Source organism: Ricinus communis, chromosome 1, assembly GCF_019578655.1.
Source record: "Ricinus communis isolate WT05 ecotype wild-type chromosome 1, ASM1957865v1, whole genome shotgun sequence".
Lineage (NCBI taxonomy): Eukaryota > Viridiplantae > Streptophyta > Magnoliopsida > Malpighiales > Euphorbiaceae > Ricinus > Ricinus communis.
Genome location: NC_063256.1, coordinates 5,933,530 through 5,948,208, shown reverse-complemented (window position 1 = coordinate 5,948,208; position 14,679 = coordinate 5,933,530). Strand labels below are relative to the sequence as shown.

At 33.0% G+C, this 14,679-nt stretch overlaps 1 protein-coding gene, 1 long non-coding RNA gene and 1 pseudogene across 2 annotated transcripts; all 3 read right to left on the bottom strand.

The window, feature by feature from the left end:
* Positions 1 to 485: 485 nt before the first annotated feature.
* On the bottom strand, positions 486 to 7,397 carry LOC125371310 (protein BONZAI 3-like). The gene is given in 14 exon segments (XM_048379991.1): positions 486 to 735; positions 1,387 to 1,524; positions 1,880 to 1,956; positions 2,060 to 2,174; positions 2,251 to 2,344; positions 2,447 to 2,508; positions 2,658 to 2,799; positions 2,888 to 3,060; positions 3,342 to 3,398; positions 3,806 to 3,854; positions 3,975 to 4,123; positions 4,682 to 4,729; positions 6,953 to 7,058; positions 7,060 to 7,397. Coding segments are annotated over 14 exon segments (1,422 nt in total). The 5' UTR covers positions 7,092 to 7,397; the 3' UTR covers positions 486 to 555.
* A 2,421-nt stretch (positions 7,398 to 9,818) lies between these two features.
* LOC8274708 lies at positions 9,819 to 11,724 on the bottom strand (annotated as a pseudogene).
* Positions 11,725 to 12,660: 936 nt separating this feature from the next.
* LOC125370865 lies at positions 12,661 to 14,167 on the bottom strand. Its single transcript, XR_007217029.1, has 2 exons — positions 13,797 to 14,167; positions 12,661 to 13,066 (listed from the first exon to the last, which is right to left on the bottom strand). It is a non-coding gene; the product is annotated as an uncharacterized LOC125370865 (long non-coding RNA).
* Positions 14,168 to 14,679: the final 512 nt, after the last annotated feature.

Here is a 14,679-nt window from a genome sequence, read left to right as displayed (position 1 = left end):
TCTTTAAAGGCTAAAATCATTTAAGAAATAAAAATAAATAATAATGCCAAGTTGAGCTTAGATCTACATATATAGTTATCAAATCATCAATCAAATAGAACTAATAATACCTACTCGATTTCTAATCAAGTTCAACTAATTAAAAATATAATACTGAGATAATTATTTATATAAAAAAATGTAAATACTTTTCATAACTATGAATTTTTAATTAAAAACACAGTAATTGATGATAAACTCTTGTTTAGAATAAATAATAAATTTATGTTTACCAACACATATATTTATTCATAATAAAAAGTTTCGTAATTATTGCTGGTAACGGATAAACAAAAATAAGTTGAACATTTAGACATTCTTTGTCATGCGGCGGTAATTAAACCTAAAAAATTAATTATTGTCTTTTTCTTTTTCTTTTTCTGCTAAACCATCAATTGCAGTATTTGTGGCCAAAAGAAAAGAATCATAGGCCTCCTAAGTAAAAATAAGGTAAATTTTCCTTTATAAATTTAAAAGAATAAACAAATAAAAAAGAAAGAAGGTACACTTTCGCTCCTATGGTTCAATTACCGTTAGAATGAGCAACACAAAGTACTTCTTATTGTTCTCTGAAAGAGACTGACCAGCAATCTGTGCAGCTGTATTAACCACTTGGCCAAACAAAGTGGGTCCTGCTAGAGCAACATTCTGTAGAGCAGTGGCATAGGCAGCCATGAGGCCTTCAACACCCTCGACCTGTTAGTTAAAGAAATTAATAGTATTGGAAAGATGCTAAAATTTATAATAAATGAATGAACCTGCTCATGGAAATCAATGAAAAATACCGCAAAAGCTAAGTGTAGGGATCATATATAAGAAAAACCCAGGCAGGAACTATTCAGACTGACAGTGTAAAAATCACCAATATCAACTAGAACGACATTACTTGAGCGTTATGGAGCTAATGTCATCACAATATTTATCTGTGCACAAAAACCCTTTTGACTAGATGTGATCCAAACCCAAACTGAACCAAGGCAAGCTGTGCTTTATTTATGTTACTCAAAAAATATACAAGCAACAAATAACAGCATAAACACTTGTGCATAGCCAGGATTCAGAGCTTCTCAAGTGAATTGCATTTCTCTTGTTGAGATATGAGATGGTGCATTACCAGATGGAAAGAATTTAGGACGCTCCTGACAAGCTCTAACAAAAACTAATTTACACAAGTCACTAACTCAGAAGGCGATGAACAGGAACTTTATCGAAACAAACTCAGAGAAAAAGGCAAAAAATTTCTGTTAATTAAGCAGAAATCACCCAGAAATAAATGTCAAACAAATCGAACCCTCTAAACAATAGTGTTAAACCGTGCAAGAAATTGGGAAAGCCTGATCCTCTTACCTCAAAGCCACTTGGATTTCCATTCAAGTTAAAACAATGTGAAATTTTACCAGCAGGCGTCCTTCCCCCAAATCCCCAGGCAGGAAAACACCTATCAGAATCATAGAATTGTATTACCTCCCCCACTTCCATTATAGCCTGCAAACCAGTTTAGCCAATTAACTTAACTAGCCAATTCAGTTTAATTCTGTAAATAAATACAAAGAAGTCCAATCTCAAACACAATGAGGAACAACAAAATTAATTCTGTGCACATTAAAAGCCATTTTGAGAACTTTATAGCATTTTAGCTTGAACAATCATACTGTTTTATCATTATGGTATTGATGCAAATCATTAGATTAAAGATTAAATCTTCTGATTTAATTTTTAACATTTGGAAAGATACCATTAAGAGCAATGATTATTAGAAAAAACAAAATAAAATAAAATTTATAATATCTTTTCAGAGTACAACCATTGCCATTGTATACAGTAGCACAGCTAGCCTTACCTGCTGATAAGAATTCAACCGGCCTGAAGGATCAATATAGTGTAAGGAATCAGGATGTCGAGGATTCCCATTTGAAGCTGCAAAATTTAATAGCAAAAGCAACAATCAGATTTCAGACTGAAAAGGTACATGGGAAGCAGAGAAGAAAAATGAATAATGAGATACATCATAGGTTATTACCAGTGAAGTCAACAGCAACCATAAAATTTAGCTCAAAGCCACTGGAAATATAATCCAGAAAGCTGTACTGCTCCTTCTCCACGAATTGATCCACAAACAGCTGACCCTTCAGAACCTAAAAGGCACAACCTATGATGAGTAAAGACAGTGGCATCATATACTAAATTTTGATCCAAGTAAGAAAGCAACACCTTTTCATGACCTTGATGAGATGGTAAGATGAAATTCACACCGCCTTTTTCTCTGTGCATCTTTTCCAGATCAGACACCGATTTCTGGACCTTCCTGAGGATGTCAATAGAAAGATACAATATCAGCAATTGCCTAAACCACTATGCGTATTAACAAGAAAACAGGTAAAACAAGAAAGATCAAGTATCAAATTACCCAATCAGAACATGATTGCCATTGCTGTTGAAATCAAAGCACTCAATAACCAGTGGGTTATTCTGAAACAGAGTGAGGTAACTTAAATGACTTTTTTTTTCCACCAAAGTCTACAAACTCTAGCCACTATCTAAGCAAGAGTCATTAATTTTACAAGCTTGTGCATAACCAGGAAGAAGAACAAGAAGAAGAGGAAATATAACAAGCTTGCCTTGCTTGCAAATTGCTGCATGCTCAGATATAGGGGCCTCCAAACTGGATTCAGATTATTGTTCACCACCTCAGTCTTACATATAGGTATGTAAGCACCACTCTCTAGTAATCTAGATATTCTTAGGAAAGGGTCCTGCAACAGAAAGAGAATAAAAGTTAGGATTCTAAGACATTTGTAAGTTTCATCAAGCTCTAAAGGTGATGCCTTTTTTAGTACATATACTTTGAGAAAATATATCTTTGTTATCCAGGTTGGAACAATGGAATGTTAGCTCAATGGCAGTCCTAGAAGCAACTGTTTCCTCAGCATGGATGTTGAGTGTCCCTAAATTAGTCAAAACTCCATGCCCACTTCTGTGTTGGAGATTCAGGGTCACTGTTTGATTCAGTTTGGTCACTATCTGCCATGAACAAAGGGGAAATATAGGCAAGCATCAATATTATTAATTTTGGTATGACAAATGAAATAATAGCATAAGCAGTGATCATTAGTGCAGGTTGTCTACAAGCTTTCTTTGCAATCATTAAATATAGTTTCAGTCATCTCTCATGGCCCCAGTGAAATTGTCAGGGAACAGAAAGGGAAATGCAATGCATTATTCCATGTACCAAATCATGGATTCATCACAACTACTTCACCTAAACTTGATGAGCAATATACATAACACCAAAAGCAACTAACCTCAGACAGAAAACAACTAGCTTCTCCCAAGAATTGCTGATCCTTCAACTTTAGTGACTGCATGGTGATAAAAGAATAGTTCATATTTCAGAGTACGAACTTCACTTTCAACAAAATGTCTAGCAAATTGTAAGATTATCATTCCCCACTAAAAGTAAATCACCAAGGATATTGTTTGCTTAATGCTGTTTGGTTATTGTTCATCTTAATTTCTTTTTCAAAGTCCCTTATGTCTCTCTTGAGTCTGCTTTTAAATGACTCTTCAACATTTAGTTCTGACTTGTGCATATGGCATGTAACTGCTATGAGCAGTCTTTCCCCCTACATTGCCTCATTATGTTACAGAGAGCAAAATAAGCACTATAATTATCGAAGTAAGATAATTGTACTAAACTTTTTCGGACAAACTGTTAAAGTTAGAAATGTTACTATAGAAAATGTTAGAAACAGAAACTACATCATACCTTCACAGGTATATTGTGATATTTGGTATCTACATCATAAATGTGAAAGCTGGAGGAAAGGAAAAAAAGAAAAGAAAAGAGTGATCAATCGATCTCCACGTCCTGCCAGTTCACTAAATGAAAGATATAGCTAGAACAGTGGTATATAAAAAAGCAATGAGAAACTCACACTAGCAGCTGTAATGTCTCAAACTGATAGGCAATTATAATCTTTTCGATCCAAGAAGGGTTTAAGCTGTTTAAAATGACTTCAGTGCGGCCAACTTCCTCTAGTTTGCCATCTTTCTTCTTTAGATATATAACCGCCATTGGATCACTCTGACAATGAACACCTAGTTTAGTTCTCACACACGAGAAACAAGCCACACAAAAATGGCAAAAACCTGCCTTTTCTTTTTCGAGAATAAACAACATATAGTCTCCTTTAATCTCTATTTGTCTTTTTAGATTGATCAATCTTATCAACAATATTAAACCCACAATCCTCACATACGTATAGCTGCAGAGAAACAAGGGAAAAGAAGACAAAAATCTAAGATAACTTGTTTTTTCAAAGTAAATTTTGCTCATCAATAAACCAACCATTGGATAAAGCCCATGTTCAAGTGATCAGGCTCACAAATAATGTCATAGAGCTTAAGTTGAGACATGCAACACCAGTATAACATGTGACTTAAACTACAATTTTCCTATCCACAATGAGCTGAGAAGTTATAGGACAGATCATCAAATGATACAAGATAGCACACTCTAACAAAATTACATTTATAAGAACAGGAGGAAAAGAGGGTGCATCCATGAAGAGGCAACACAACAGTCTAAAGCAGCGAAACTAAACTCTCATTTTATGTTAGATTAGAGCCCATAGGAACATACCTTTGATGTGATATCACGATCAAGTAACTTTGAAGCTGATAATGCCAGCTACAGTGCAGATTTGAGAAACATGAATACACAATTAGGATAAAGAAACAAGTAACAAGTAAGATAATACGAAGAAAAAGATAGGTAACAAGATGATTAAATAGGCATACATATGAATAGCAATGCTGAATACACCGTTAAGTCCATCAAAGTATAAGCATATAAAATATTACAATGAAATGCAAAATCCACGTAAACCACATGGAGGAACGTTGCATGAATAAGAGGATAGATTTAAAACATTTTAAAATGTCATGCAACAATTACTTTACACTCCAAAACTGAATTGCAAAAGTAAGATGACAGGTGAGGATTTGATGATGTTATTTTCCTTTCGGAAAAAAATGAGATTAAAGTCAACATTTTCCCTCGTGCCTATAAACTTTAGAAGCATCTAAAAGTAAGAATCTTGAAATGTTCCATCTGGGGAAACAATAGGAATCTCCAACTGGAGGTGAGCAAAACCCCAACCATGTAGGACAAAATAGACACAAAACAGTCAATGCTCAAAACATGTGAAAAATCTTATTGTCACATCAAACAATAAATAGTAACAATAAACAAATTTCTGCACTTGCATTACATTAGCTTCTCCAAGTTTAAATTCTAAGAAAATTTGTATTGACACAACCATTTATTCAACATTGCTCGAAATCAAAGTAAGGCTCTTACTATTGTGCACCTACTTTATATATAAACGTGCTATCTAACTTGTAATTATGGGTAAACAACCTGTTATATAAGATAGTGCTTTAACTTCTTGTGTTAGGTTCTTTGGTTAGGTTGGATCTATTAAATTGTGTAATTCAATACTAAATACTGAAAATCCATACCAAGACTACCCAAAAAATCATCATCCATTACAACATCAATATGTAACTAAACTCAACATGGTTACCCGTAAATGAAGGAGCTTGCCCCTAAAAACTCTCAATAGTCATTGGAATCAGCTAGAGTCTTCATTTGAAATATTCAAAACCAAAACTCTCTCTCCTCCATTTTTTATTGTCTAGCATCGCCAATTGCCAAGAAATCCGTCATGGTTGATCTCGTCTTAATGTCTTGAATTTGTTGGCATCTAATTCCTTGATGCTCGCTGGAATATATCTCTCTCTATAATGTTGTGAAGAAGATGGTGCAAATGAAAAAAAAAAAGAAAAAGTTCTAATTTTTTAAAATAAATGGCTGTAAGGGGGGTGATATTACTTTACAAATTTATCAATTCTGGTAACTTCATCTAACAATCAAGATTTAAATATAATAATACAACGGATATAAACTCTCAATTTTTAGGTGCATCATCTAAGAACTCTTAAACTAAACAAGATCATGGAATTCCAAGACTCATATATCAAATATACACTAAAATGCATTTTCTTCCATTAATATCCTTAGAAAAACCAATCCCAATATAAAAACAACAAAAAGGAATGAGTATTATATCCTTGAATTTCAGCAATCACTTGTTATGATTCTACATATTGATTGTTTTGAACAAAAAAGAGTTTTTAGTGGAATAGTCGCGTTATTAAGTGTGAATCCATTCCGATTCTTGGATTTGAATTTAAGATCGTATTCTGTAATCATAATAATATAAGAAAATAAAAAATGATGCACAAGAAGATAGTGAAAGGGCTTCAGATCTTAAATTTACTGGTTTTTACATAAAATAATAAAGGAACACCAAACAATTGGTAACAAAGTTCTTTATGAAGTCATTCCAGTGAAAACAATTCCACTTGTAATAATTTTTTCAAGCAGCAATAAATTTAAGCCAGGTCTGTGATCACCGCAGAATTAAATTATTGTATCTCAAGGTATATGTTTCTCATTGTTTATGCTTCTCAATAATTTTTGAGCAGGGCATGAGCAGTTCAATTTCAAAAATTACGACTTCCTTCCGTTTCACCATTCTTTAAATCAGAACCATCAAGTCCAGTACGGAATCTCGATAAGAAAAAGAAAAGTGAAATATTTCTTCAGCATACAAACAGAGCAATCAGAATCTACAGACAGTAACCACACAGTTCTCAAACAAACTAAAATTTTCACCAAGTGACAAACACAAAGCAGAACATATAAACAAAACAAGGACAAGTACTTTATGCTTGAAATTAAATTTTAGGGTTCTGCAGTGAAATAACATGGCACAATTACACACACACAGAATACAAATGTACGTATAAATAAATAAAAAAATACACATTAACAACATATATAGACCTCGATTTGAGTGGAAAGAGAATGGAGACCACGCGAGCGAAAGAAGAAATCGGCAGCATCATTCTGACCGGGTGGATCGGTGGGCCTTTGTTGGGCCCCTCCAATCTCCTTTTACATCACCTGATACACATCCTCCCATCTCTCCCTCTCAAGTTCAATTTCTATACTCTCAATCTCTCAAAAAAAATCTGTATTCACAAAACAAAAAAAAAAAAATTAAATTTCTCAAAAGCTAATTTTGTTTATAATATAATATTCCTCTTCTATTTTAAACAATGTTCTCAAAGTTCTTGATATCAAATCGCTCTTCTCTTTCAATTTGCTGCAACTATATATTCGCTTACTGCGGCTTTAGCTATAATATATACGCGTTAAAAGGCTTTTTAGCGGAAAATCGAGAGAAGAAGAAGGGAAATTCTGCTTTTTTTTTTTTTATTGTTCTTAACAAAGACCGATGAATCCTTGTCAAAAAGAAAAACAAAACAAAGACCGATGAATAAATACTGATTATTGGTCTTTTCTGAATTTGGAATTTTAATAGCAATTTCATTTTGTCATTTGTCATGCTCTCATTGATATTCCGTTGTCATATAGGCTAAACTAAAAATCAAAATTACTATATGATAAAATTAAAAATAGAGTGCAGCAAATTTGATGATTTTTTTTCTTTTAAAAGTGTTCTCACCTGAAAATGCAAATGCTTGTTGAGCGGAGCCGGATGCAGCAACATGAAAGTAAACAATGATTTCCCTTCATCCTATGCTAATTTGTAAATTTGGGATGTTAATTCATGACTGTTGAAATGATTTGAGAATGGGCACAATATTTATTAAATGTCGCCGGTGATGCCTTCACCTTTCTATGATAGATTACAAACAAGGGTTTTTTTGTGTTAAAATAATTATTGGATTAGGTACATTGTGTAAGATGAAAGCCACAGCTTTATTATTTTTATATAACAAAAGCAGGATTAATAATGTTATTACTAATATCTGGATAACTACTTACAGCATGAGATACAGTTTTTATAATCAGTATCAAAAGAAGAAAAGAAAAGAAAAAACTAAGTCTCTGTAAGTGTGTTTGTGATATTATAATAATGTGATATAATTTCTTAATTTTATTGTTTTCATGTCCATTGATATCAAGAATGGATGGAATTTGGAGTGAAGCAATCAAATTTGAACAAGTTGGGATTTTGAAAAGACGGTGATCAGATCAAGTCAGTCAATTAGGAGAAGCAGCGGGAAAATACAGGGGAATAATTTTCATTTCATACAAAGTTCAACATACATTAAAAAAAAAAAATTAAAAAGAAAGGGGCCAAAATTATATATATATAATTTATTATTCTATAAAGTTGAATGGAAATGAAATAATGTTATTAAATTGTTGTGATATAATCAATCAGCTGTGACGACACGCTGGTGACGCAAAAAAAGAAAAAGGTAACTGAGACTTGGACATTTACATTTATTGGTTGAACCTAACTTTAGTTGGTTAATACCAATATTTGGTTATAGCAGGGGACACATAAAAAGCATGGGCCTCGTCTTTTCTTTTTCTTTTATTTTTTTTATTAAAGTTTATTGTTTGATCCACCGGTTATTATATTTTAAATTGATGGTAATTTAAAGTTTTATTTTTCTGTTATTATTTTTATTTTTTTCATTAAAATTTATTGTTTGGGCCTCATCACCTTCATTGGATTGAATAGTATTTTCAGGGATTGTGTTTATGCGTAAATTATAACACTAATATCAAAAGGCACATTTTCCCCAGCTTCCGTATGTTCCAATTGTTCATTTTAAGTAAGAAAATCCTTAACCGATGCTAATCTTTTCTTACTATCTTTGGTTAAAATTGATAAATAATTTTATAAAATTTATATATTGCCCTAAACGAAATAAAAATTAATTTTAAATTATATAAATTAAATTTATATATTAATGATTATTAGATAAAACTTTCAGATAAATTTTATATTAATAAATTAATATATTTAATAATATTAAAACATATCTTTCAACTTTATTTTTTTTAATGTCTTATTTTCAAATGAAACAAATTCTTTAATAGATTTCAGCCAAATATAGTATTAAATGTAATTAATATTATACATTAAAATATATAATCAATTATAGAATATTTAAATATAAAATATTCATAATGTCTTATTTATACATTTATTGCAGTATATGTATTAAATTAGATGAATCTTACTCTATCGCAGTTAGCCTAACTTGTAGGTTCCGGTCTGAAAATCGTGTTCGGAGATATACACAATTCTGTATTTTTCTTTGACTAGTTTTTAGTTATACCTTTTATTAAATTAAAAGAAAAAGTTCATGCCAAAACTAGAAGATTTTTTCCCTGAAAAGAAAAACAATTTCAATTAATGCTTGAATTGGAAAAATGAACCGTACTTACTGATTTAAACCTCAATTGATAAAATTAAAAGCAAATCCGTTGACTAGAGTAGTCTCCCTGAGTGGATACGGGTCTAGCATGGATTTCTTCTTTCTCATGGCAGGAAAGTTATAATTCTGCGTCGAATGTTTAGAATTCTTCTGGTAAGTTTTCAGGAACTTTTATGATAGTCACATGCTAAAGTTCATCAATCCTTCCTTGGAAGCCAACTTTTGCCGACGTCGAATTTAAATCCATTTACTATTGACTTCAAACTTGAAGATTTTTCAGTTCAAGAAAGAACAGAAAAGATCTGGGATTCGAAATTTCGCTGAAATTGAACGCGAGGATGTTATTTTCATTTGTTCCATTCCAAAGTTCAGATCCAGCCCACAACCTTCATTCTCTTCTACTATAAACTGATGGGCAAGATTTTGACTTCTTGGACCCCTGAAAATCACTCTGCATTTATTTGAGTTTAAAATGTGCAAAGCACTTGTACCACTCAAGATCAAAACACTGAAGGCGAGTCAGTTGATGTGTTATCATTCATTCCCCTGGAAACAAATTCCAGAACTCAAGTGGAATCCAAATTAAAAATGGAAATGCATCTCAAATAGAGGTTACCAGCATATATTAGTAATCTGAATGTGGAAGCTCCGAACTTGCTGGAACTAAAACTAACAACTCAAATCTTGATATAGTGCAAGGAATAAAACACAGCCCTAAAGAGCCTACTGATGCTTGCATCCTTGCAACTGTCTACAACTGAAATCTGTCTTATGCATTAAATATAGGCAACTCAAAAGGATTGAAATTAATGTGAGTTCACTTATCGATAAGACACAGATGGACCCGCAAATGAGTACCGCGATGAAACAGGTGGAGGCACAGTTTCTCGTTTGGCTTCTTCATGTACCTGTTTATAATTTGATAATGGTTCAACCCCATACTTCAAGTATAATTTATTCACTGGATCAGTTTCTCTCATATGCAAAGGATCAGCCTCAGATAGGTAAGTCTTTCTCCTACCATCAATATAATAGGAACCTAAAGAAACTTTTCCCTCCTTGGAGGCAGGGAATACACACTCGCAGATGAAGTACCATACTGGTAAGAATTATATGGATCCCTTCTATAGGAGTCTAATGCTGCAACAGCAGAACTAGATGGCACTGCAGAAACTGAAGGAGCTGTGTTTAGCAATTCACTTCTACCACCAATATTATATGTGCGGAACTCTCTCTGAGTCGAGTAGAGAGGATCTGCAAGAACTGATTCTCTAAGCACAGGGACAGTATCACTGTATGGAGGGGCTGGCTGTCTAAGAAGGTGCTCCTTTTCAAGATTCCTAGGATAGGGATCTAGAGCGGAAGCAGCAATATGTGAAGGAGTCAAGTTTCTTCTCTCTCTTTGAAGACCATAAGTACGATACTCCTTTTCGCTCATGTATAAATCATGGGGAGCTTCCTCTCCATGTGTTGGTACCACCTCCCGGTGCTCAATATGCTGATCCCTCTCACGAGGGCGCACAGGATACCTCCTACTATCACCATCAACTCTCACAAATGTTTCCCTATCTGAATGGGGTCGTCACTCTCTTAGTCTATCATAATCTTCCCTTTCCCCAATAGTTGTCACTGGTACAGAATGGATAGGAACTGCAGCTAACTTAACAGACCGGAATGCAACTGGTCGGAAAAGTTCGCTGAGCTTCCTCACCTAAAAGGGAAAAGTGGAAAAGTCATGACTGCTAATATTAAGAAGCAATGCCACCAAACTAGCACATTAAATCAGAGATTCTCACTTGTGGAATGGTAAGTTCAATGTCAAATTTGTTGCTTACGTCATAGTTGTTCTTTATAGCTTTCTTAAAAACACTCTCAGGGTGTGGAACGCAATCCTTATGGACACTGAACCGCACCTGAACTTCAGAAATATCAGTGTGAAGATCTGACTAAACTCTAAAGTGGTAAAGAAAATGGAAATTGTTACCAAAAGAAGTTAGATTAGTTATAGTAAAACATAACCTGAACAGGGAAGGAACCACCAAAAGCCTTGGACTCCAGTCTCATTCCACCTGAAGAAGATGCTTGGTGGATCCCATACATTAGTCTGAAATCAAAATCATACAGGAAAAGCTTAAGTCCAGGTTTCACACCCAAAACAAGATCTTTTTTACTTGATGTCATCCCCATGACTTGATAACGGAAACAATCTGGTTTGGTCCTTGCATTACACATAAAGATCAAACCACCAAGCTTCTCTTTCTTCTTTTGATCTCCTTGGCTCTTTTCCTTCAAACCAAGCTTTCCTTTGTTCTTTGGGTTCCTTGAGCTCTTATCTTGGCCATCATGCTTATCTTCACTCTTTTGGTACTTTGGCTTCTACTACAACCAGCAATCTTTTCTTGGTTCTTTTGGGTCCTTGGCCCTTACCACTATGTGCTTCAAGGGCACCATTCTTTTGTATTTTATCTTCTGATAGGAAATCATCATCTTAGCAACCACACATCCCAATAACTAATGAGTTATGATACATATGAAATGCAAGAAAACACCATCCAATCAAGATGATTTCAAAACCCAAGGATCTCCTCAAGTGAAGATAGGAAAAACTAGTTCCAATAATGAAACTAGCACTTGAATTCAACTCCAAACGCCACAAACCAAGTATGATTTGATAAGTTATGAATCAAACACAAGATTTTGGTTAGAGAACGCCACAAACTAAAATTAGTTTGATAAGTTCAAAGTTCATGCAAGAACTTAAGCAAAAACACTCACAAAGAGCAAACAAAAATTATCATTCAAAAATTCTATGATTACAAATGAATTTGGCTTTGATATTTATAGCCAAAACAAGACAAAGAAAACCTAAATGGATGTCTTTTCTACTTTCCCACGTTTTCCCTTTAATTCCCTTAAAAACTCATTAAAAATAGTTATTTTTTACATTGATGGCCCTCATTTTGTAACTCTCCAATGACAACTAAATATGTGCACTCATTTGTAACTCCACATAACACTTATATAACTCACACCTAATAAAATAATCCTTAATTAAAAAAAAAAAACTAAAACAATTACTTAAGCTAAAACCCAAAAGATAAGAACCCATATAAATATGAATTAAGCCCAAAGGCTTAATCATAGCCGAATGGATTTTATTCTTCAAAATGGACTGGATGCTTCATTATAAGGTTGGACTCTTGTTTTCATGCATGAGTTGCATTTCCATTTTGGATCTTTTGGTGCATGCCTTTGCAATGGAATCTCATGGCAGCCTTGATTCATATCATCTTCCCTTGAACTCTGGTTCTTATCATTTGCAGACTCATTTTTGTTATCTTCTTCCTTTTCTTTAATTGCACTCTTATTCTTCTTCTTTCGGTTTCTCCCCCAAAATTGTTGATTGTCTTTAGTTTTCTCGGTTTCTAAAGAGATGCCACCTGGGGGTCCCTTCTTGATTTTAGATTTGGCCTTCAGTGATTTGGGGTTCTTTTTTTTTATGATTCTGCTTTAATGGGTGCTTCCCCAGGATTCTCAGCTCCCCTATAATTCATTTCAGATGATTGTGATTTCCTGGCAGCTTCCTCGTTTGCTCGTTCTAATGCCAGTGACATGGCAGACGCTTCTGCAGGCTTGTCAGCTTCTTTATTCTTATTCTCTTGTTCCATAAGCTAGTGAAACTGAGCAGATCCTCCTATGAGAAAAAGATTATATGACTTGATTACTGACAGCTTTTATTGACATAGAATGCTTCCCATAAAAAAAATGCTATCATTTTCAGGATCAGACGTGTCATTCCAAACGCCTTAACATAATTCGTCAACCAAACAACAACTCCCACAACAATAAGTTAATGAAAAATAGAGCTCCACCTAGCATTAAAAGAACCCCAGTATTAGCTCGACTATGTTACGATTTGGTTAATCTACATAAATCAGGGTAGAATTTCCTTGCTTAATACAAAGGAGCTTTACAAATACCATTAAGTTACAACAAATTAAAATCCATAACTCAACAATGCGCCTTCTTAGAAATTGCAGAATGAAGTGAAAGTTCTAAAGAAGGAACTTTTGTTTTTCCATTTTCAGATTCTTTAAGCGAAAAGCTTTAATTCACCTAAAATAATTTAACCAACTAAAATTTCTTTGTCCAAATATGAACAGTAATAGAAAGTTACAGTCTTCCCAGATTACAATAATCTCAAAAAGTATGAAACGCCAAAAGAAAAAATCAAATGAAATTGAATTAAATACCAAAAATGAAATTTGAGGGGAAAAAGAGAAGAAGATATGAAGTTTCATCAAATTAAATTCAAATCTGAAAATTTAAAGCAACAATAACAAAATCCATAGATTTAATTTCTCAAAACCTAAATAAGCAATCAATGTAAACAAACAAAACCAAGAGAAAAGGTAAAAGTTTACCTCAAATATTTACTTCCTCTCTCGTTTCCTGTTTTTCAGGGGCTCGTGATTGATTCTACTTGTAATTCTTAGTTTATGTGGTGAATTTTATCGTTTGAATGCTTATTGTTTGGATTGCCTTGTTGCCTGATTGCGCGCGGCTCAAGGTAATCAGGAGGCCATGACCTGGTTATCTGAGTAACTGCGACTTCCCGCTCTACGTTTTCTGGAACAACAGACAGAGAATCATAATCTGAAGGTTATTTAGGCTGCTAAAATAATGGTTTAAATGCAAATAACCAGAAAAACGTCTGAATCGAAAATTCGAGATACATGCAAAGGATCAGTGCTTGAAAGTTAAGTCATAAGAACTGATGTCAAAACGATGCGCATTATGGCTTTTCTTTTCGGGAATAGATTTTTCTTTTTTAAGTACTCTTTTCCACTGTTTTTATATATACGTTTAATGTGAAATATGATTAATATATTTTAATTAGATGTGTGATATGACGGAATATATATCTGTTATTTTTCTATAAATATTTTTATTTTAAAAACAAATATAATTATTATATAAATAAAAAGTTAATTAAATAACTAATAAAATTTATATAATTCAGTACGATTTTTATATTATTATATGATTATTGCTATTATTTAGTTAAATATTTTAATTTTAAAACTTAAATAGACATTTTACATTAAAAAATATTTATATATATAAATTTTGACTAACATCAAATTCAATACCTGTAATAGCAAATCAATAAATGATATAATTAATCTTATATCATATAAAAAAAATTCTTTTATTACTTTTAAATTATTATATTTAGTATTAAAAATATAATTCATTTATTATTTTCAATAATTGTTGGTTGACTAAAATAATTTATTAATTAGC